This window comes from Cyclopterus lumpus, chromosome 6, assembly GCF_009769545.1.
Source record: "Cyclopterus lumpus isolate fCycLum1 chromosome 6, fCycLum1.pri, whole genome shotgun sequence".
Classification (NCBI taxonomy): Eukaryota; Metazoa; Chordata; class Actinopteri; order Perciformes; family Cyclopteridae; genus Cyclopterus; species Cyclopterus lumpus.
The window spans coordinates 7,070,647-7,090,830 of NC_046971.1; the positions used below are offsets into that span (position 1 = coordinate 7,070,647).

At 43.1% G+C, this 20,184-nt stretch overlaps 3 protein-coding genes, 1 non-coding gene and 1 pseudogene across 11 annotated transcripts in view; 2 read left to right on the forward strand and 3 right to left on the reverse strand.

Moving 5' to 3' along the window:
- The window catches only part of srpk2 (SRSF protein kinase 2), a 62,466-nt gene extending 60,352 nt beyond the window's left edge, over positions 1–2,114 (reverse strand). For all 7 annotated transcript variants that reach the window (XM_034534406.1, XM_034534403.1, XM_034534404.1 and 4 more), the window contains exons 1-2: positions 2,015–2,114; positions 1,642–1,708 (exon numbers count right to left, since the gene is read on the reverse strand). In XM_034534406.1, coding sequence (XP_034390297.1) covers positions 1,642–1,708; positions 2,015–2,030 — 83 coding nt within the window. In that variant the 5' untranslated portion in view covers positions 2,031–2,114. The remainder of the gene's footprint in view (positions 1–1,641; positions 1,709–2,014) is intronic.
- A 1,275-nt stretch (positions 2,115–3,389) lies between these two features.
- Positions 3,390–3,463, reverse strand: trnat-agu. The gene has a single exon. It is a non-coding gene; the product is annotated as a tRNA-Thr (tRNA).
- Positions 3,464–4,011: 548 nt separating this feature from the next.
- Positions 4,012–12,025, forward strand: pus7 (pseudouridine synthase 7). 2 transcript variants are annotated; one of them, XM_034535794.1, is made up of 17 exons: positions 4,012–4,106; positions 4,299–4,403; positions 5,473–5,787; positions 5,877–5,961; positions 6,592–6,708; positions 6,798–6,942; positions 7,682–7,793; positions 7,899–7,976; positions 8,180–8,308; positions 8,691–8,816; positions 8,906–8,967; positions 9,064–9,224; positions 9,420–9,546; positions 9,786–9,887; positions 10,493–10,622; positions 10,778–10,869; positions 11,522–12,025. In XM_034535794.1, the coding sequence occupies exons 3-17, from the start codon at positions 5,483–5,485 to the stop codon at positions 11,656–11,658; spliced, it is 1,908 nt and encodes a 635-aa protein (XP_034391685.1). In that variant the 5' UTR covers positions 4,012–4,106; positions 4,299–4,403; positions 5,473–5,482; the 3' UTR covers positions 11,659–12,025. The 2 variants fall into 2 exon arrangements, with proteins under 2 accessions (XP_034391685.1, XP_034391686.1); XM_034535795.1 differs by lacking the exon at positions 4,299–4,403 and having other exon boundaries at positions 4,023–4,106; positions 11,522–12,024.
- Positions 12,026–13,549: 1,524 nt separating this feature from the next.
- LOC117731970 lies at positions 13,550–14,494 on the reverse strand (annotated as a pseudogene).
- Positions 14,495–18,079: 3,585 nt separating this feature from the next.
- On the forward strand, positions 18,080–19,519 carry aplnr2 (apelin receptor 2). Its single transcript, XM_034534554.1, has one exon. It carries the CDS (start codon positions 18,080–18,082, stop codon positions 19,517–19,519), a length of 1,440 nt encoding a protein of 479 aa, XP_034390445.1.
- The last annotated feature ends 665 nt before the right edge of the window (positions 19,520–20,184 follow it).

The following is a 20,184-nucleotide window of genomic DNA, read 5'->3' on the forward strand; positions in this document are numbered from 1 at the left end:
GTAGAGGCCAGGCATGACTCTGGATGTATCAAAGCAGATCACAATGCTAATGAAAGTGAATGTGTGAGCAATAGAAGGTGTGAGAGAGAACACAGAGAGAGAGAGAGGGAGAGAGAGAGAGATGCTACTGTGACCCAGACCTGGATAAGCGTCTGATAAGCAGCTTACATGATTTCCTTCATTGTACAGCTGGGACAAATAGTCCATTGACAGAAAATTAAGCTGCAATTATTTTGATAATTGAATCGTGTTTAAGTCTTCCAACAAGCAAAAAAATAATAATAATTTAAGCATCTGAAATGTGAGAATTTGAGGCTTGTCACTGATGTTAGTGATAAATTGCACATTTAGACTAAATGATTAATCTATTACCAGAAGATGTTAAGCAAATAACATTCACAATAATCACAAACTGCAGCCACATTTCATTGTGAATATCTTTAAAAATAATAATGCATCAAGAGTCATTGTATTTCTCATTTTCTCTGTCCTTCTGTCCTGCTTTAATCCTTATCCCTATATAGAGTTAAGCCCTGCTCTATATATCCCATGGCGAAAGGCCACATCCACAGCATGTCACCTCTCTCAGAGCAACCACTGGCTTTATGAATTGATTTTTTTGCACACATCTGCCTGCTGTAATTCCATGTTCATTTTCAGCGAATTCGAGCAGCAGACACCGTGCTGCCCCCTGGGGGAGGCCACACCGTGGGTATCACCTAATTGACGCCCTCTTCGGCTGCCGGTGACGTCGCTCCAATAGCATCGTGCCATGAAGTAAGCCCCCACTCTCCCCACTCCAATTCGCATGCACTTTACAGAGCCACTGCGCTGCAGCCGCGCACGCCGGGGCTGCAAATACCCGTGCATCTCATCCTGAGAGACTGCCGAATAAAACCACACACACACACACACACACACACACACACACACACACACACACACACACACACACACACACACACACACACACACACACACACACACACACACACACACACACACACACACACACACACACACACACACACACACACACACACACACACACACACACACACACACACACACACACACACACACACACAGCAGGAAACAATGCTCCAACAAATGCAAGAAAAGTTACATAATCAAACACCATGTGAGAGATTCTCAAAAGGGAGGTGTTTCACTCCTTATCCCTGCTGCAGAAGGGGCCAAGGAAATGAGCTGCCACATCTGTCACACCTCTTTTTGCAAGCCCCGGTTTAAAAAAAAAAAAAAAAACACCCCCAAAAAAATCAATCAAGAGGCCATCAGTAGTGAAACCAAGCACAACATAAGGTATGAATCTTCGGGATTGTATAGGCTATACTGGGGGTGCAAATGTTGTTGGAAACCGCCGTGAGGGAGTCAAGTGATCAGAGTCCTCTAATATAAATGGTCAAACTTCACACACTCCAGAGTGGCACGTCTCGTGTGCTGAACATATACACGCCTTGTGCCATATGTGCGCACGGTCTATACCGGCGACGCACCGGCAGCAGCGCCGGGCGTCACGCGCAGACGGACCGGGCTGCCAACACAACAAAAAACCCCGGAAAACAAACACATCACTCTCACTACGTCGAACAGTCCCCGACCGCCGCCCTGCTTACTTACCTACGATGGTGACCCGTTCTGTCTTTCTTCCCCTTCGGCCTCCTTTTCCTGGCCTGGATGGCCATCACTGCCATGGGTGGGGTAACGTTTAACCACGGGCACGACAAGTCCGGGAGAAGGGTGTAGGATGGACGGGGTGGTGGTGGTGGGGGTGGGGAGGGAGAACCAGAGAGAGAGCGAGAGACAGAGAGAGAGAGAGAAGAAACACACATCATTAGGCTCTTGAAATCTGGCTGGCACCGGGCATTTAGCGTCGCTTTGCATGCCCGGGTTGGCTCGGCTGCACACGTAACTTTCGCCACCTTTTATATTTGTATTACAAGCAGAAAGGAGTGCGCGAGCGTGGTCAAGTTAGAGGCTGAGGGATACGCACCTTTCCTGGAGCTCATGTTTCCTCCTCTTCCCCTCAGCAAGGAGCGGGCGGCTCAGCGGCAGCAGCCGGATTCTCTCTCCCTCTCTCCCTCTCCCTCTCTCTCTCTCTCTCTCACACACTAAAACACGAGCACACACTAACCTCTACCTATAGATGGCACGCGCTCCCTCTGGCGGGGAGTCGCGTGCAGTCAATCGTGGACTTGCAATATGCACGAATTTATTCCCCTTCATGTTTAGCCTTATTAAAACATGTAATGATCCAAAGATGTGTATTAAGAAATATTGTGGTATGTATGTTTTTTTTTCTACTTCATAATATTTCTTTCACCACTACACATCTTCTGGTTGTTTTGGGATAAAGTCAAAGGATGAACAGTAAGTCATATGGGCTCAATAAGTCATACCCAGGGTTGCATATGTTACCGGTTAAGTGGGTCATTCCTCATCCCAACAGTTTCTACTGTTGAGTCTCTCATAAGGGAATAACATGCTCAGAAAGGCTTTGGATGAAAACCTCACAATAGACAGATTGCATAACAAAGGTTCACTAGTTTCGCAGTGAATCTGATATCCTCCTCCTCAGCTATGTATTTTTTCACAGAATCTACTATTAGTATAATAACTTGGCAGCAAGTACATGTTGCCTCTCAACTATTTATAGTGTTAGCTGTGTTTGTTGTAGTGCTGTCTGCAGCGCACTCTCTGCTTTATGCAATTTCATCATGATGTGTTTGGACTTTTGACGTAGATGTTGATGCTGTATAGCAACATTTAGGTTTCTGTTTGGATACCGTTGCAGCTTTATCTTGTCTTTCATTAAGCACAATATGGGGCATAAATATTGTGAAGTTATCAGTCAAAACCGGAAAGGTGCAGTGCTATTTATATAGCTTTGCGGCAGACAAGTGAGATTTGGACCTACTAGAAAGTGTAGGTTTGTGGATAATAATAACAAAGGTACACAATTATTATACTCAGACTCAGAGTATAATAATTGTAATCCCAAATGGCAGGTAAAATATAATAGATTGTGTCCCCATTATGTGTCAATATGGTTGCAAATATACTTCTCTGAAATCCTGACCAGAAAATATTCTCTGACCTTATAACCTCGATAGCCTTATCGATTATTATTTTCAGTTCATCAATTGTTGTAACTCCAACAATGTATGTTGTTATGCAAAATACAAACATATACAAAGGTGCTCTGAAGAGTCATTCACACGAGACAACCAACGCAGTAATATAGCTATATATACGCACATTGTTAGCATATTATATATATAACAATGTGCGATCAAATTCAATATAATAACCCTGTCCCAGACACAGTTACAGTAGGTGAATGGTCACTTAAGGGCTGCACCGTGAAAAGGCACCGCTGGGATTCGAACCCAGGATCTCCTGTTTACTAAACAGGCGCTTTAACCATCTAAGCCACGGCGCCGATGCATACGAGGACAATTGGTAGTGTACAGTATCGCAAGATAACCGTGAGATACGAAATATATTTGTATGCTGCCTGGTCTGATGACGTTATGAATGATTATATTTATATTTATATTGAAAGAAAAATATTGCTCACTGATTACAAACCACGCATTGGTCTAACTATCTCCTGAACTCTCTGGATCTCATCTGTTGTGTGTGGAGCACATTGAGCTTACATTGCAAATGTATTTGACTTGACTTCAAACGTATGTAGTTATATGCAAGTTAAGTATAACGGTATTATTGCAGAAGGAGTTAGTGGTTGTTTTCAATCGTTTAACACCATTTTCAGCAATGGAGTTTTCTTTTTTCTTACTATTTTTTAATTATTATTTGAGCAAACCTTTAAGTCATTGATTGTTGTTTTTGTCCACTTTCAATAAATCAGAAAGCGACCTTTCATAAAGGCGCTGCAACTCGAGCCGGGCTGGTGCTTCCTCCATGATTGACAGGTGCCTTAACCAAACGTTTGCAGTAGGCGGGCTCTAAGCCAGGATCTGTTTCCGGAACCAAGCACACACACACACACACACACACACGTGTGGGGTAAAGCTGGCATTCAACGCAGTTCGTGCTCTTCTGAATATCACCAAACGCAGGTAACTTAAATCAGACTTTTTATTTATTTTTGTCCAGAAACAGAAATTATTTACACCAGCTCATCGTTCCTGCTCGCGACGTTAACAATAACCACTGATGTTAGCGAACGGATGACAGAGCGAATGCGCTAGCGGATTTTGCTAACTTTTGGGGATGTACGCGTTGCGTTACGTTAATTTGTGTCTTTCCAGTGCCTGTGTCAAACTCTGGTGCACGAGGAGGTGTCTGCGAGTGTTTGAGACGAGACGTGTTTCCGGGTTCCACGTCTCCTTCTCGCCTCCTCGCCTCCACAAACAGTAAGTCGGTAGCATCTCGTTTCCTAGGCCGGGTTCATGTCAGCCTTGTTGACTCGCTGCCTTCAAGTGCAGCAGTTTGAATGCGCTACTAGTGATGGTGTGTAAAAACAAAGATGCATCATACCGGAGTGACATACTTGGGTTGGTTAATGTTAACTCCCACAAAGTAGACAGACTTGCCATTTCAGATGCAACTGGAGCCGTGATGAGTATTATCCCGTAGTTTAGTTCATTTTAAGTCACGATAAGGAGGAAATTAAATCACACAGCTACAACATGTGAATTGTGACATAATCAAATTTACATTGCGTGTCCTTATTGTAACGATGGCAAGGATGCGCGAGTCGTGGTGACGTCATGGTAGCAAATTAAGTTCAGGTCAAGCATTCAAAATATGAACTGCGTACATTTGATCTTGGATGGTAAACGTACGCTTCTCAGTTTGACTTTTTTGTTGTTGTTATGGTGTTTACTTACTGTTTTAATGTGCAAATGTAACATTCATTGCACCACAACTATTTTAAGTAGTGTCTATTAAACCGTAGCAAGCACAATCTAATCTGGTGAGCATTAGTTTGCAGAAACCTTGAAAAAATGGCCTTTTAGATACTCTGGATCGGTTACAGGTGGTCTGGGGCTAATATGGGTCAAGCTCCCAAAAAAACTGGATCCTACATTTCCCATAATGCAACGTAATACAATATTTTGTTATACCTCCCCTCTGCTGATGTTTTTGAAACTCCATACCTCCAGTTTGCTATGCAGGCTTTTCTCTTAGATTTTTTTTGTAACATTGGCATCCTGATGGGTGAGAGGTTTCAAAACTATGTAATCATAATGTCTGACTTTTGCTCTCTGCTGTAACAATAACTAAAATACTAGAACAAATAGGGTTGTCTTTGAGCCCATACCGGAATAACCCTGATGACTGCACGTTTTTCTCAGACGACATTATACAATTGTTTTCACAGTGGGTGTAGTTCCCATGACAAGTGATCTTAATTTGGAATGCCCCTTTTAAAAAAAGTATGTGAATTAAAGCTCAGTTTCTCTGTCTCTGCTGTCACAGCTTTGCTCTGATGGCTGAGTCTGAGCCTGTGCAAGTCGGAGAAAAAAGAGGCTGTCCAGAGGATGAAAAGGACGACACACCGTCAAAGAAACTAAGAGTTGAGAAGGATCAAAAGAATGGAAGCCCGGACCGCCACGATGGAGATGGAGAGGGAGAGCGAGAGGGAGAGGAAGAGCCCGCAGGCAAAGCAAGTGATGGGGAGGAGGAGGTTGAGACCTTTGCTGATATGATGAAGCATGGCCTCACTGAGTTGGATGTGGGCATCCTGAAGTATGTCAGTGACCACGAGGGCTTCTCCGGAATCCTGAAGGAAAGGTTCGTCCTCCAGAGTGCTTTTTAGAAGTTTGCATCTTTTCTTTCGGTTTGGATTGTTTAACGAATTATTTGTTGCGTCTTGTTCTCAGATATTCTGATTTCGTGGTCCATGAAATCAGCAAACAGGGCAAGATTCTGCATTTAGATGACCTCACTCTCCCTCCAGAGGCCGAGGTAAGATGTTGGGCTACATTTCAATCACCGGTGTTACTTCTCTATAAGGACGGGACAATATAGGATTTCATTGTGGATCGCAATAAAAAATTGCGATCCACATTACCGGGATTATTGCAAATATCTTCCCCAAGTGGCTTGAAAAAGCTGTCCAAGTGGAAAAATGGATCCTGTTTTTAAAAAAAAATTATTATTATATAAGACAGAACAGACTCGTTTTAAAATTAATTATTTTTATATGCAGGGGACCGTTTTATAATTACCTTTTTATAATAATAAATGTCCGGTAAAAGAAGTTCCAGAAAATGTACGTGCCATTTGAAGAGATTTAACCATATTTTATGATCCAATAATATCATGGGTTGTCGTGAAATTAATATCTCATATATTTACTTTAATTTACTTTAAGCTGACTGTAAGGGAGTACCAGGCCGCCTTTAAATTGTGGTATTATTTATTTTTAAACCCAGAGATGAAACGTCTCAAAATTATTATACACGTTGACATGTGACAGAAATAGCTGTAACTGCAATGACGCTCTTAGCAAAATAAAACAAATAATAAAGGAAACCTGTATAGAAGCAAACGTCACATCAAGTCACACAGTGTTTTGTGTTTCATCTAATTTAGGAAGTCCCAGAAGTTCAACCGCAGCCAGAGGAGTATGACGTGCTGACTGAAGAGCAGAAGACGCAGCTGGAGAAGCTGCAGCTCTACAAGAATAAAGAGGACGACGTCTCCATTGAGGTGAGTTCACACTTCCCGGATCCCTTTTTATGACATCACTTAAAGAGTTTTACATAATGTCCTTTCTCCTCCTTTTTTAATATTTGTAGGTGGTGGATGACACTAAAGAGAAGCGGACGTTGGTTCACAAAGCCATCAAGACTCATTATCCTGGTCTGGAGACGAAGACTGAAGAAAAGGAAGGGCGCAAGTTCATCGTGGCCTACCACGCTGCTGGGAAGAAGGCTCGAGCAGGTATGTGGAGAGGAGGCAGGACCAGATGTCAGCCATCAACTGTCTGGAAAGACTTCTTGACCCGTAAATCAGTGGATTTATTGCATGTGTAGCTTATGTCTTGCAGTGCATTTGGCCTCCAGAGCAGTACAATATGCTGCATGTACTTGTGCATGATCAAGAAACCTGCATGATTCTGCTCCAATATGGCTTTCTCATTTTTACTTATGTTCAGTGGATTATTGTTTTTTTTTGGCCAGAATGAACACATTAAAAGACCAAAAGGAAAGGGGAGATTCAGTATCGTGGTTCCTTGACACACCCTGCACCCTTTTTGCATAAACCATTTAAATGCCGTTATTCCACTCTCAGGCATATGCATGAGGTCTCACCCCTGACAACTCGCCACATTATCTTTAAACGGCTCTTTCCTAGTAACATTATTTTATCCTCCTATTGCTCCTCTCTGTGGAAAGAGGTCAATGCAACTGCAGGTAAGAACCTATTCTCCACACAGCGCAGAGGAAAAGGTTAAAACCCAGTTGGAGTTAGGTGTCAGTTGCTAAAATGGTTATCGGTTTTGTTAATAAAATGTTATTTCCATAATTCTTTTTCCAATCACAAGGTACTTTTTGTTACCGGTAACCCGTTTTTAAGCTTCTACTTGAATCTTTAAAATGTATATATATTTTTTTAAATGTGTTTAGCTCAATTCATAATCTGTATTTCAGTGCAACCTTTTCTTCTGTGTCCATGAAAGCTCCAAGGAAACACTCCTGGCCCAAAAACCGTGGCAGTTTCTGCCACTTTGTCCTGTACAAGGAGAACAAGGACACGATGGATGCCATCAATGTGCTTTCAAAGTTCCTCAGGTCTGACTGTAGTACTTAAAAAATGATCTTCACTTGTTTATTGTCCCCATGAAGTATGATTGTAGTTCAGGACCATCATTTGATCAATATTTGGTGTCTTTCTAGGCTCAGACCCAACATGTTTTCCTACATGGGAACCAAGGACAAGAGAGCCATCACTGTGCAGGAGATTGCAGTGCTCAAGTGAGTGTGTAAAGCTTTAAATCGCTGCATTAAATACTGTGAATCCATCTCCAAATTGTCTGCGGATGATTGTAAATAAGTGGCACATGCTGCATCTTGTCAGTGCTGGAGGTGTTTCTGCTGTTACTAGGCAGATGATCTCTGGTGGACCAGCTTGTTGTTCTGGATCTGTAATTAAGGAAACCTCGCCCCTGTCCTCTCAGGATCACAGCGGAGAGGTTGGCTCACCTCAACAAGTGCCTCATAAACCTCAAGCTGGGAAACTTTTGCTACAAAAACCACCCTCTTAAGCTGGGAGAGCTGCAGGGAAACCACTTCACTGTGATCATCAGGTCAGCAGGTTTCTATTGATGTCCGATGGATCCCTTTCCTGTGCTTTGTTGTGAATGCTGGTTCGATGTAACCAACCAGTTGCTGTGTATCCCACAAGTATTTTGTTAATGCATAATTTAAAGATTAGATTTAATCAATTGATAATTGCCAGATCATGTTTAGATTTCTCCATAGAGCAGTCATCAAAAATCATCTGATATATTCATGAAAGGTGTTTAACAAACTTTATATCTACAATGCTATGACTCGTCAATACATAAAGCTTGTACCTCAGTTTGAGTCTTCTTGCATGTTCCAGGTCTTCAGTTAATCCATTGATGTTTGTGTCTAATTCATTAATGACTAAAATACATCTAATTATTGTTTTAAATTGTATACCAGAAACATCTCAGGGACAGAGGACCAGGTCCTTCAAGCCATGACATCCCTCAAGCAGACGGGCTTCATCAACTACTATGGCATGCAGCGCTTTGGCACCACAGCTGTGCCTACACAACAAGTTGGCAAGTAAGGTCATGACACAAGGAGATGCTGACATGCATTTAGATTATGACTGGACTGAAAGGTTGTTTCTTCCTCTCTTTTTTTGGTGGCAGGGCTATCTTGAAAAACAACTGGAAAGAGGTTGTGGATTTAATTCTGAAGCCTCGTCCTGGAGGTAATGAACCCTTTTTGTTGTTGTTTTTGTGCTCACAGTCTTCTAAGTAGTTAAGAAGTATGTCAAACCTTCCTCCATCTTTCCTGCTTTCTCCAGCGGAGAAAGAATTCATGGTCCGCTGCAGAGAGGAGTGGGCAAAGACTCAGGACCCAGAGGCTGCCCTGAAAAAGCTGCCCAACAAGCGATGTGTTGAGGGGCAGCTGCTGCGGGGCCTGTCTATGTACGGCAAGAAGAACATCGTCACTGCTTTTGAAATGGTTGGTTTATAGTTTAACATTTTTTTTTTTTCTATTAATAGGCTGAAAATGTGAGCGAGACATACAGAGCATAAAATAAGTAGCATAGCCAGTAAAGGTGCTCTTTCATTCAAACCGACCAAAAGTAGGACTATTGCACAGGGCAGGTGTACAATATGTGTTTGAATTTATGATTACTGTGTGATCTTTTTTCAGCTCCCTCGTAACAACCGCCTGATGTACATCCACAGCTACCAGAGCGTTGTGTGGAACACCATGGTGAGCCGGAGAATCGAGGCCTTCGGCCTGAAGGCCGTGGAGGGGGACCTTGTGCTCAAAGGAAGTAAGTAGCTCACATTTTCTCTGCGAGCTAATGTTAAATATTAAAAGAATTGCTCAACATTTTTGGAAATACACATTCACTGTTTTACCCAAAAAACAATATAGAACATGTTACATTTGGAGCCAAGCTGGCTGTTTCCCTCTGTTCCTAGTCTTTATGCTAATCTAATCTAACAGTCTGCTATGTATGTATGTATGTATGTATAATGCTGCCTACTGATGTTGTCTGTGCTCATGAAGCTGCAGCACACGCGCTGTCTGCAGAGGAGGCCGAGAGCTGCTCCATCCATGACATTGTGATGCCACTTCCTGGGTTTGATGTCATCTACCCCACCCATCCCGGTAAGAAGTAGCTCTGTGTGATATTTTTTATTTTGTTGAATTTGTGTGCATGTTGCATGAAAAGTAAAAAATATCATTGCGGGGATTTTAACACTAACATAGTGACAACACAGACTTGTAGCACAGGCCTTTTTAAACTGCATCAGGTTTAATGAATACAAAGCTAGAGGATGGAAAGTAAAACATGTGGTATAGCAACATCAAGATTAATTGACAAAGAAACAAAGTTAAAGGAGATAACTTTTCGACTATACCTTGAATAGGGAAGGTAGAGCTGTAGTAGCACTCTAGTAGCACTTAAATGTCCCCTACCGATAGCATCTTGTTGTTTAGCACTTTAGTAGCACTTAAATGGCACTTACGGATAGCACTATAGTACTGTAGTTTAACGTTATTGAAGAAATTGTACTTGCTTGATTCTTGTTGTTCTGAGTTTGGACTCATGGTTTAATGCACTTATTGTAAGTCGCTTTGGATAAAAGCGTCAGCTAAATGACATGTAATGTAATGTAATGTAATGAGATAGCTTACTGCAGATAAAGAAATGAAAGTAAAGTGTAGTCCCGAGCTTGTAATTGACAGTAATGCTTGTGTCTTTCTGTCAGTGGGTAAAGGATACAGAGAGCTGCTCTCTGCAGACGGGTTGGACATCGACAACATGAGACACAAAGTGAGGGACTACTCTCTGGCTGGAGCCTACAGACGCATCCTCATCAGACCCACTGACGTCAGCTGGTTAGCACCAAATGAAATACTACTATATAATTTTTTTAACATGGTGTAGCGCTGTTCTACGAAGCCCTTTTATGCTGTAATACAGAGGCTGTTTATTGTCTGCTGCAGTTTTTACTTTAATTACTGTGCCTGTAACCTGGAGTTTTGTTGTGTAGGGAGGTGATCCAGTACGACGACCCCAGGATCTCACTGGTGCATAGTGATGTTGAGATACTAGAGAACAAACCCGCTCCCGTCTTCAACAAAGGTAACGTTTCTTTATGGATTGCTTTTGGTGAACTGGACCACTAATCTGTGGACAAAATAACTACTGAACCTTTTTTTTTGGCTGATAGGAAAAAGTAATTTATTTAAAATTGTACAACAAATATTATTTGTTTTTTTGCTGCTAGTAGATGCTAAATTAAGTGTAGATTGTTAATTTCAATATAGCACATCCGATGGATATAAATGTAGGTATGATGCAAATTAGTGACATTAGGCATAATTGCTATGTAGATTATGTTATTGATGCTGCTATTTCTGAAACAGGGCTTTGAAATTGAACAACGACATATGTTTCTGTACAATCACAGCTTCGATGTATGTGTAAACTATGCATCAACGGGTATTAATGGGATACATACGCCACCTCGGCTGCATTAAGACCGGAAGGGGTTTGAAGCGAAGGGGCTAACCTGAGATTATGTTCCCATGCATCCTGAAATCTACATTGCCTGATTAGATTTATTTATTTTTGGCCAGAGAGCAACACTGACAAATACACCTTGTGAAGTTGATGCGGTGAACGTGTTGGCTATCCAGCAGGCATGGAGGTTATGCTTCTCCTAAAGAGGGTGAAGAGAAGAAATGGAGACGCTGCACCCTCTGATCCCGTTTGTCCCTCTTTCCTCCCACAGAGGGGAAGTATCGGGCTCTGCGGATGGAGTTCTCCCTGCCTCCCTCAACCTACGCGACCATGGCGATCAGAGAGGTCCTCAAGTTGGACACGAGCATCAAGAAACAGACGCAGCTCAATACCACCTGGTTCAACTGAGACCAAAACGCACTCTGGCACACGCTGGACTGTTGTGTGTTTTTAAGTGCATCATGCGTGCCTCTGTGAGTGGGTGTGTTGGCTTCTGTGTGAAGCCAAAAGATTATTAAGAGCAACACTTTATCGTTCAACTTTCTTCTCTTTTTTTAAATGTTTTTACTTTCTCCAAAGTTTCCTTCTGTGCTGAGATGACTGTTTATTTTGACGATGATTTAAGTCTACTGTTTGCTGTCTCATGCCTCAATCTGCTGCCCCTTTTTTGTACAGAAAAACTTGGTTCTTTCTTTGTTTCGTTTTTTAACTTTGAGCTGAATGTGTGAATTGAAGAAAGAACTCTTTAAGAGAGAAATAAACAATGTTGAGTTGATAGTCTGTCTTTGTCTGTTATTAAGACCAGTATTGTCAACACTAGCCCTTTTCCACCTTTTTTATATTCTTCAGAACAATTAAATTATTCAAGTTATATCTTTCCCACAGGAGACTGTTTTGCAGATTGTCTCCCTCTACTGGCCCTCAGAGTCAAGTGATCTTCCAGTTAAGGATGTGAAATGTATTTTAGGCTCTCATCAGTCTGCTGCTGGTCAAATAGTTGAGTTGACCATCTGGCACTGTGGCACATGCCAGCTGGCAGAACACAGCTACCCTCTCAAACTAGATATAATCATATCGCTGCCCCTGGGGCTCCGTCTGCCCTCCTGGCTTTGGATCATTTCACTGTTTTTATGGTTTCATACTGTTTGTATCAGGCTGGACCAAAGAGTTCTCACCATATCCCAATAACTTTAATGAACAAAACCACAATAAAATGTTACTGGGAGTGATATTTTCTCCTTAGTAGTTTTACGCTCCACTTTACATCAATTTAAGTTAGTTTATGTAGTTTACAGTTCATCTCTCGGTTGAGACCAAAATGTCTACAAAGGGGGAGGGGGGAGGGGAGGGTGGGGGGGGGGGGGGGGGGGGGGGGGGGCGGTACCGCAAAACTTCAGAAGAGAGCTGAAAAGCTATTCCTGTTACTGTAGTTCTCTTCTGATAAGCAGGGAAACACCACATATCCTATTCTTTGGCCAAAAGTTAAACTCTTTAGTTGTATTTGTGTACAAACAAAACTAAAATGTAAAATCTGAATCTTGACATTGGCCGAGTTTGTCTTGAATTTGTCTGTGTGACTTTCCATAAGAGTCGTGCTCAGTAGAGCTCCAGACACGTGGCTGTATGTGAACATGCAAAGCAGTTGGTCTAATCTGTCAGTGCTGCACAGAGGCAGGCGGAGATTAAGAGGTCAAGTTAACATGAGATGAAGAGTACAACCAGATAGGGCTTTCATGGCACCACAAAAGTTTAAGGCACCATCAAAGTCAACACAATTTAAATAAATGTATTAGAGAATTTGCAATGTTTTGAAATGTACCTTGGTTACAATAGAGATTTTATGATATTGTCTGACATGGAGGATCAATCTTGCCCTCTGAGGACGGTATTACACAATCTAAGCTCACCGGTCCTCTTGAGGGCATTCAATGTCATCTTTAGCAAATAGAGCTCAGAAAAGCTAGTTGGTGGACTATTTAAATTAAGATCTTTTTTTTTAAACTGAAGAATACAGAATAAATACTTACTAAAATAAATCAAGATTAGTCTAATTGTAACAAACACCAGATGAATAGAGTTGTGGCTAACATTTTAATCGGCAAACAAGCTTCCACAAAGCAATTATATGCAAAACTGTAAATTGGATATTTTGAATCAAATTGAGACGTCTGGGCGACACGTTTTGTGTACTCGTGGAAACAGTAGAATTTAGAGTAGATTAATTACAACAAATAAACCATTGACTCCAACTCGGCTGCTAAATGCTGAATATCATAGACACTGACCCATCCCCGTTTCCTCAAGGCAGGTGTGGGGCGCTATTCCAGCTATTGAGAGGCACACAGTTGTCGTAGAAGATCTGGAAAGAGCTGCTAACATATGTGACCCTCTTCAGGAAGTCCTCCAGCTGCTGCACCGTCATCTCTTGAACCGTGTTGTCCTCCCTGTCGTTGAGCCCGTGAGCTGCGAACGCAGGAAACTTTGAGCGCTCCGAGTACGGCGCATTACCGGTCAAAGTCGATGCAGCAGTGGTGACCCCGGTGACCCCACAGGCCGTGCCGCGGCAGTAGTTGTTGAGCCGCCTGCGGATGCTCTGCTCGTGGTTCTTCCAGGGCCCAATGTTGAACTCTCTCACCTGAGGGACCACGTTGGTCAGGGTGTAGGTGGACGCGTTGTCATGTGTGTGGGCCTGGTGCTCGTCTGGATTCAGCTGACCGCGTTCGAAGATCACAGAGTTCGAGTAGTCGTCGAGCACGGCCTGAGCGTCTTCGAAATGCTCGTGGAGGCCTTCTGAAGGGAACGGCTGCATCTCACGCGAGTCGGACACTGTGGAGAGCTGTCAGGAGAAACACTGTCATCACTAAGATAAGAACATGATGCGAGTTAAGTAGATCAACAGATAACACTCATTACCAAAGGATCTTTTACAAGTTGTTCCTATCCTGAACATTGGAAATGAGGCTTTTTCTAAAAGATAAAACCAAAACACCTGACCCACACCTGTGTCTCGTACATCCAAGGCACATCGACCTTCTTAGAGACGTCCGAGCGCTTGAAGGTGCACGCAGAATACACAGGGATGTGGTTGCTGGTGTTGTACAGGGTGACAAATCGCGGGTCATCCTCGTAGAACCGGGCAAATCTTTCTGAAAGGCGGCTCCTCGAGCCCCAGAGGCGGCGTGCCCACGTACAGGAACCGCTTACACTCAGGTGAGAGCTTCTCCTGCACCTCTGCTGCCGCCATGGCAACCATGAGAAGGCAGACTAGCGTTTGATCCGTTCTGTTGTCGACGATCACGACGAATTGTGCAGCGCATGCAGTCCCTTTTGAAGCGGTGTCCCGCTGTGTGGACTTTGCCTCTGTGCTTCATACCATGGCAGGCGTATTATGCAAATTCTTAATCTTTTTTTCACTTTACAAGTAGTAATGGGAATCCATCAGTGGCCTTCACAGTTCAGAGATCCTAAAGGTCCTGCAAAGCCACAGGAGCTCCGAGGCCATTTCTCGCAGACAATTATACGGTAATTATGTGACAAATGTACTGAAAACAGAACTGAACCGTGTGGGAAATATTAATCAAGAAGAGACCGAAGGCCGTTTATCACGGCAGACATTTTACTAACAATATTAATAATGACTGTTTACACTAAGTGTTCCTGTAAGTCATTAATAAATAACGCGTGTAATTTCCCTGCAATGAGGCAAACATCAGCCGTGAAAGAGGCAACGCCAAGCCCATTACCTTCCTTTAATATGTTTAATATTTCAAACCTTTCAGCCTCATTGCATTAATGTCGGATGAACTCAGAGGTCACAGATTTCCATCTGTGCCACAGGCTCTTCATAGGCCTGGAAAAGGGTTCGCCAAACATATCCAAAAATGGAAATGCACTTAGTATTATTAAGGCCACAGAACTTTAACTAATGTATTAAAGTCTCTCTTAAAATGTTTGGATTGTGAGAGACATTTTTTTCAACCTCAAAGTGACGCCAGAGGAAAAATTCCCATAGTTATAAAACTGTCAATAAAGTTACTGCAATTTAGGCTTTCGATACCAGCCGTTTTCAGAAGATGTATCCACATGAAGGTCTTTGAAGTTTGTCCTTTCATACATCTCGATATGCTCTGTTGGTCTTCACCTGTTTTGTTACACTGTATCACTTCCTTCCCCCGGTTGTTTCCAACTGTGATGCTCCGCATACCGTTTTATTCTCAATGGAACAGTTGTATTTACTCTGCCTTTCCTTCTTTCTCTCTGTGTGTGTGTGTGTGTGTGTGTGTGTGTGTGTGTGTGTGTGTGTGTGACCACCACCACCATGTTTCTGTAAGAGAAAAGACTGTGGAATGTTGATGGCAGGTTGATGGCTGCGTGACCTTTGCCCCTGTGGTAACAAACACTTCCTGTTTACCATCGAAGCATCTTCACCGTTTACACTCGATCCCCATGCTGACCTACAGAGTCCATACATCGAATATCCAAGCTTACATATAACAGAACCTTAAATAGTGACACAAATAATAACCAAAATGTGACCAAAACTCTTTTTAGTATCATCTCTCGGGGTGAAGTTGTGTGAATGTACACCCGCCATGCAAAAACCATAATATACAAACTGGATAGGAAGTTTTGTGTAGTAATAACTTGTATTATTACATGTAGCTAATTAACATCATAAGGCCTTTGGGATAAGACACCAACCGTGAACCAAAATGTCTCCTGCTTTCTACCATTTGTATCAAATATATATTATTATTTCATGAATGTATGTTATAAAACTCCAATGTTTGTTTTTAAAATAGGTAGATTATAAGCTGCTGTTATGAGGCAGTAAACCGGGTCTCAAAATGCTAACACCTAAACTGACCAATTGCTGGTTGTCACATGTTTTCACAGTGTGTCTGGTCGCTCCTGAACTTAAAAATAAAAATATGTATTATGATAGCAACTGGAGTAACTACCATTCTATCTGGTATCTTGTCCACATTTCAAAACAATTACTCAAGTAATGGTTAAAGTATGCTTTTAGATAAACATACTTTAATGGGCACTCTACTGACCTACACGACCATCTTTCCTTGTATTTGCAATTTGAACATTTGTGAAAACATCAATGCATGGTCGAGGAGACCATGCGGAAGAAATCTCAAATCACATGTCAGTATGACACAAAGGTTTTGTCAAATCTCATATGGAGGTAATATCAAAGTAACTTAACTTAGACCCGTCAAATAAATACAGTGAAGTAAAAAAGTAGAACATTTTGATTGGAAATGTGGATTAGAAGTGTAAAGAATATACATTGGAAGTGAAGTAAGTACCTCAAAATTGCACTCAAATGTAATTTAATAAATGTGTGAACAGTGAATTGGAATAGACAACACAGCTGTGGGTCATCTGTAATCTGTCAGTGTCGCTCTTTTTTTACACCAGGTAGATACAGAATAACGGTTTTAAATAAGGCCGCCGCCCACACATTCACCCGTCTGTTGTGATGCTGCGGCCAGACTGTGAAAGTGAGGGCGGTTATTTGTTTGTGCTCTTTGTGGCTTGTTACCTTTAACCACTGCGTACACGGTGTGTGTTTGAACATGCGAGACACAACAAAAGAGTGTGTTTGGGTTGGAACGCATCTGTGTGCATTTGGATGTGCGTGTGTGTGTGTGTGTGTGTGTGTCTGTGCATAGAGAAAACCAGCAGCCTAGAGAATTGTGGGGGATTTGTTTGTGTGTCTCGGGGTATGTGTGTGTTTTCTGGGGGGGGGGGGTGGGTGATGTTATTGTGTCTCTCGGGAGGGTTTGTGTGTTTGTGCTATGGAGGGAGGGGAGGGTTGAGGGGGTTTGCAGGTCTCGTAACTCTCTACTGGGGTGGTCTGGTTTGAGAATGAGAGAAAGGAGTGTGTGTGTGTGTGTGTGTGTGTGTCTGTGCAGGACTTTAGATGAAGACACACCTTCCTCTGCCGGCTCAGTACAGATATAGAGATGGATGGAGAAGCAGGAGGACAAGTCACAGAGAGAAAGTGGAGTGAGAGAAGACAGGAGGAGAAGTTTGATGATCATCCTCTCATCAACTCAGTAGAGGTTACATCATCCAGGCCGGAGGTAAGTGTCCTTATGACCTCATCATAAAGCTACGGTGTAATGTTTTCCTGTCATACATGCCGTTTAGATAAAGCCTGTAATTAAAATTTACTGCATGAATTGAATTGATTTTTTGCATTGTAAAGCCAAAAATAACAGCAGAAACAGACTTAAAGGATTCACATGCTGCATTCTTGGCATCCAACATATTTCTTAGACGATAAATGGTCAATGTACGGGAAAGGCTCATTGCCTCTTTAGACTCATTGGGATCGACTGAAGCCTCTGGTTGTCTTGTAACAATTAAACTCTTCATCATAGAGGTCTAAAACGTGGAGAAGAACACACGCAATGTACATTTCTGGATTAAATTAAGATGCGCGTTGCTTAACTTTGCCTTTTTGTTACAAGCTGCGCATGCATTATGTTACGTATTTGCAGTATTTTAACTTGTTGCAAGATGAGTAAGAATCTCATTGTGTTTCTTTTATTTTCAGAGGATCCGAGTCAACGGACTGAGGAAGAAGTGAGACTGAACGGGGGGATAATCCACGACAGGAATGTGGGCCCAGAAACAATAGTACCACTGCAGGAGTTTGGACTTTTTGCTTCAAGACATTATAATATATTACATATAACGCTATACATATTGACCAAACTTCAGCTTGCTAGGAACTTATTGGGACCTCCAGTGATTCTTAAAAAAGTGCAAATGATTTGATATCGACACCAACGAGACAAACGCACAGATGTCAGACGCACACTTCCTCACCTCCCCCTCCCCTTCTCCCACCCCACTCTTCCACTGCGACTACAGCGACTGGTCTCCTTCCTTCTCCATCATCCCGTCCGTCTACCTGCTGGCCTTCCTGGTCGGTTGCCTCGGCAACGGCCTGGTGCTGTGGGCCTACCTGGACCGGGCTGATGGGAGGGCAACTGGAAAACGCTGTTGCACCGGCATTTTCAGAGGCAGCCAGCAGAACATAAGCGACGCCGGTAGATCTCCCACCGCGTCCGTTCCCCAGAGGAAGACGGAAAACTGTGGCTCTTCCTCCTCTCACTCCTCCACCTCGTCCTCTTATCGCCCCTCCAGCCCTCGTCCCTCCCGCTCTCTGACAGACTCTCTCATAGCCAGCTTGGCGTTAGCCGACCTCTGCTTCCTCGTGACTCTCCCTCTGTGGGCGGTCTACACAGCGATGGGCTACCACTGGCCTTTTGGGCAACCCCTCTGCCAAATCAGCAGCTTCCTCACTGCGCTCAACATGTATGCCAGCGTGTTCAGCCTGAGCATGCTCAGTGTGGAGCGGTACTGGGTTCTGACTGGACGCCGGCACGCCAGCCACCGCGCCTCGCAGAGGTGCCCCAGCAGGGCTTTGTGGATACTTGGAGGGGTGTGGGTGCTGGCGGGGGTGCTGGCACTTCCTGGTTTGCTCCTGCGCTCTGTCAGGGAGGTGGAGGTAGACCTTGAATCTGATTATGACTGGCAGCTGGAGCCGGTTCATCCTACGACTGACTCTGGATCAGTCATCCTCTCCTGCCAAATGGATTACTCCATGCTGATCGGAGCGGAGGTGGAGGAGGCCGACCGAGAGCAGGCGGGGATGTGGTGGGCGGCCGCGTTGAGTGTTAAATCAACGCTCATCGGCTTCCTGCTTCCTCTTGTCATCTTGCTGGTCTGCTACTGCTCATTGGCCCAGCTCCTTAGCAGACATTTTGGGCGGGGCCCGCGTCCTGACCGAAGGCGCCAGCGAAGACTCCTCAGGGTCATCGTCACTTTAGTGATGGCTTTCTTTCTGTGCTGGCTGCCTCTGCATGTTAATAAGACTGTCGCCATGCTGCTGGAGTTTGGTTTTGTCCCACACTCCTGCTCTTTGGATCAGATTTTATTGTCTGCTCAGCCATACGTCACCTGTTTAGCTTATCTCAACTCCTGCCTTAACCCTCTCCTGTACGCCGCATGCGACCCGTCGTTCCGGAAAAGATGCAGACGAGCTCTTCTCCTGCTGTGCAGGACGAGCAGGAGGGGAGGAGGAGGAGGAGGACGAGAGGGAACGCCGGGAAAGAAAGATGAAGAAGAGAAAGACGAAAGGAGTTCAGCTTTTCCGTCGAGAACACAAGAGGAAACAGCAGATAAGACAGAGGGAGAAGAGGAGATGGTGGGGGCCGTGACTGCTGAGATTACTGCTTGAAATGGAAGAATCATGTCTAATTTCACATCGTGGAACCATGGACATCAAGTCATTTTGTTTACCGCCAATAAAGCCTGTGTATTATACTTTTTCAGTATTTCAGTATAAGATGATCAACAATAGTGGCCCAAACTCATACTCTGGAAGAAACCGTTTCAGAGGTCAATAGCTTCAAAATAAACATCCTTATCAAATGAACATCCATGATTCCAGAGACAAAATTCCAATCCCCAGATTTCTCACCGGAACAATCCACCACTTCCTAAAAGTGGATCGTCTTGCCAGACCAACATGTTCTCATGCCATCTGATCTGTTTCTATATTTTGTACCAGCTCGTTGTTTACTGACTTGTCTTGCACTGTTGTTTTTATCTCTATTAAAAAGGATCATGTAATCCACATTTGTCTTTTTTGATTGTGAGAAAATATAGTGCATCCATAAATATGTAAAAAGAACAGTTAAAATAAAACAATGTTACTTCAGGAGAATAAAACTATTGGATGTGTTCAAATGACATGGATACAACAAAGTAAATATATATTATTACACATATATTTACACATTATACACATCCTTGCCATATGTACAGTTCGATTTGTTTTATGCCTGTGTGTTAATAAGAGTGCTATGTGGGTATTTGGGAATAGTACATATATACATTATA

What these genes read in the sequence shown, in the direction of transcription:
- pus7 (XM_034535794.1), top strand. Translation starts at nt 5,483, where the DNA reads ATGGCTGAGTCTGAGCCTGTGCAAGTCGGAGAAAAAAGAGGCTGTCCA. An exon ending in CCTACACAACAAGTTGGCAA is followed by an intron (nt 8,817 to 8,905) that starts GTAAGGTCATGA and finishes TTTTGGTGGCAG; the next exon opens with GGCTATCTTGAAAAACAACT. An exon ending in CATCTACCCCACCCATCCCG is followed by an intron (nt 9,888 to 10,492) that starts GTAAGAAGTAGC and finishes TCTTTCTGTCAG; the next exon opens with TGGGTAAAGGATACAGAGAG.
- aplnr2 (XM_034534554.1), top strand. Translation starts at nt 18,080, where the DNA reads ATGTCAGACGCACACTTCCTCACCTCCCCCTCCCCTTCTCCCACCCCA.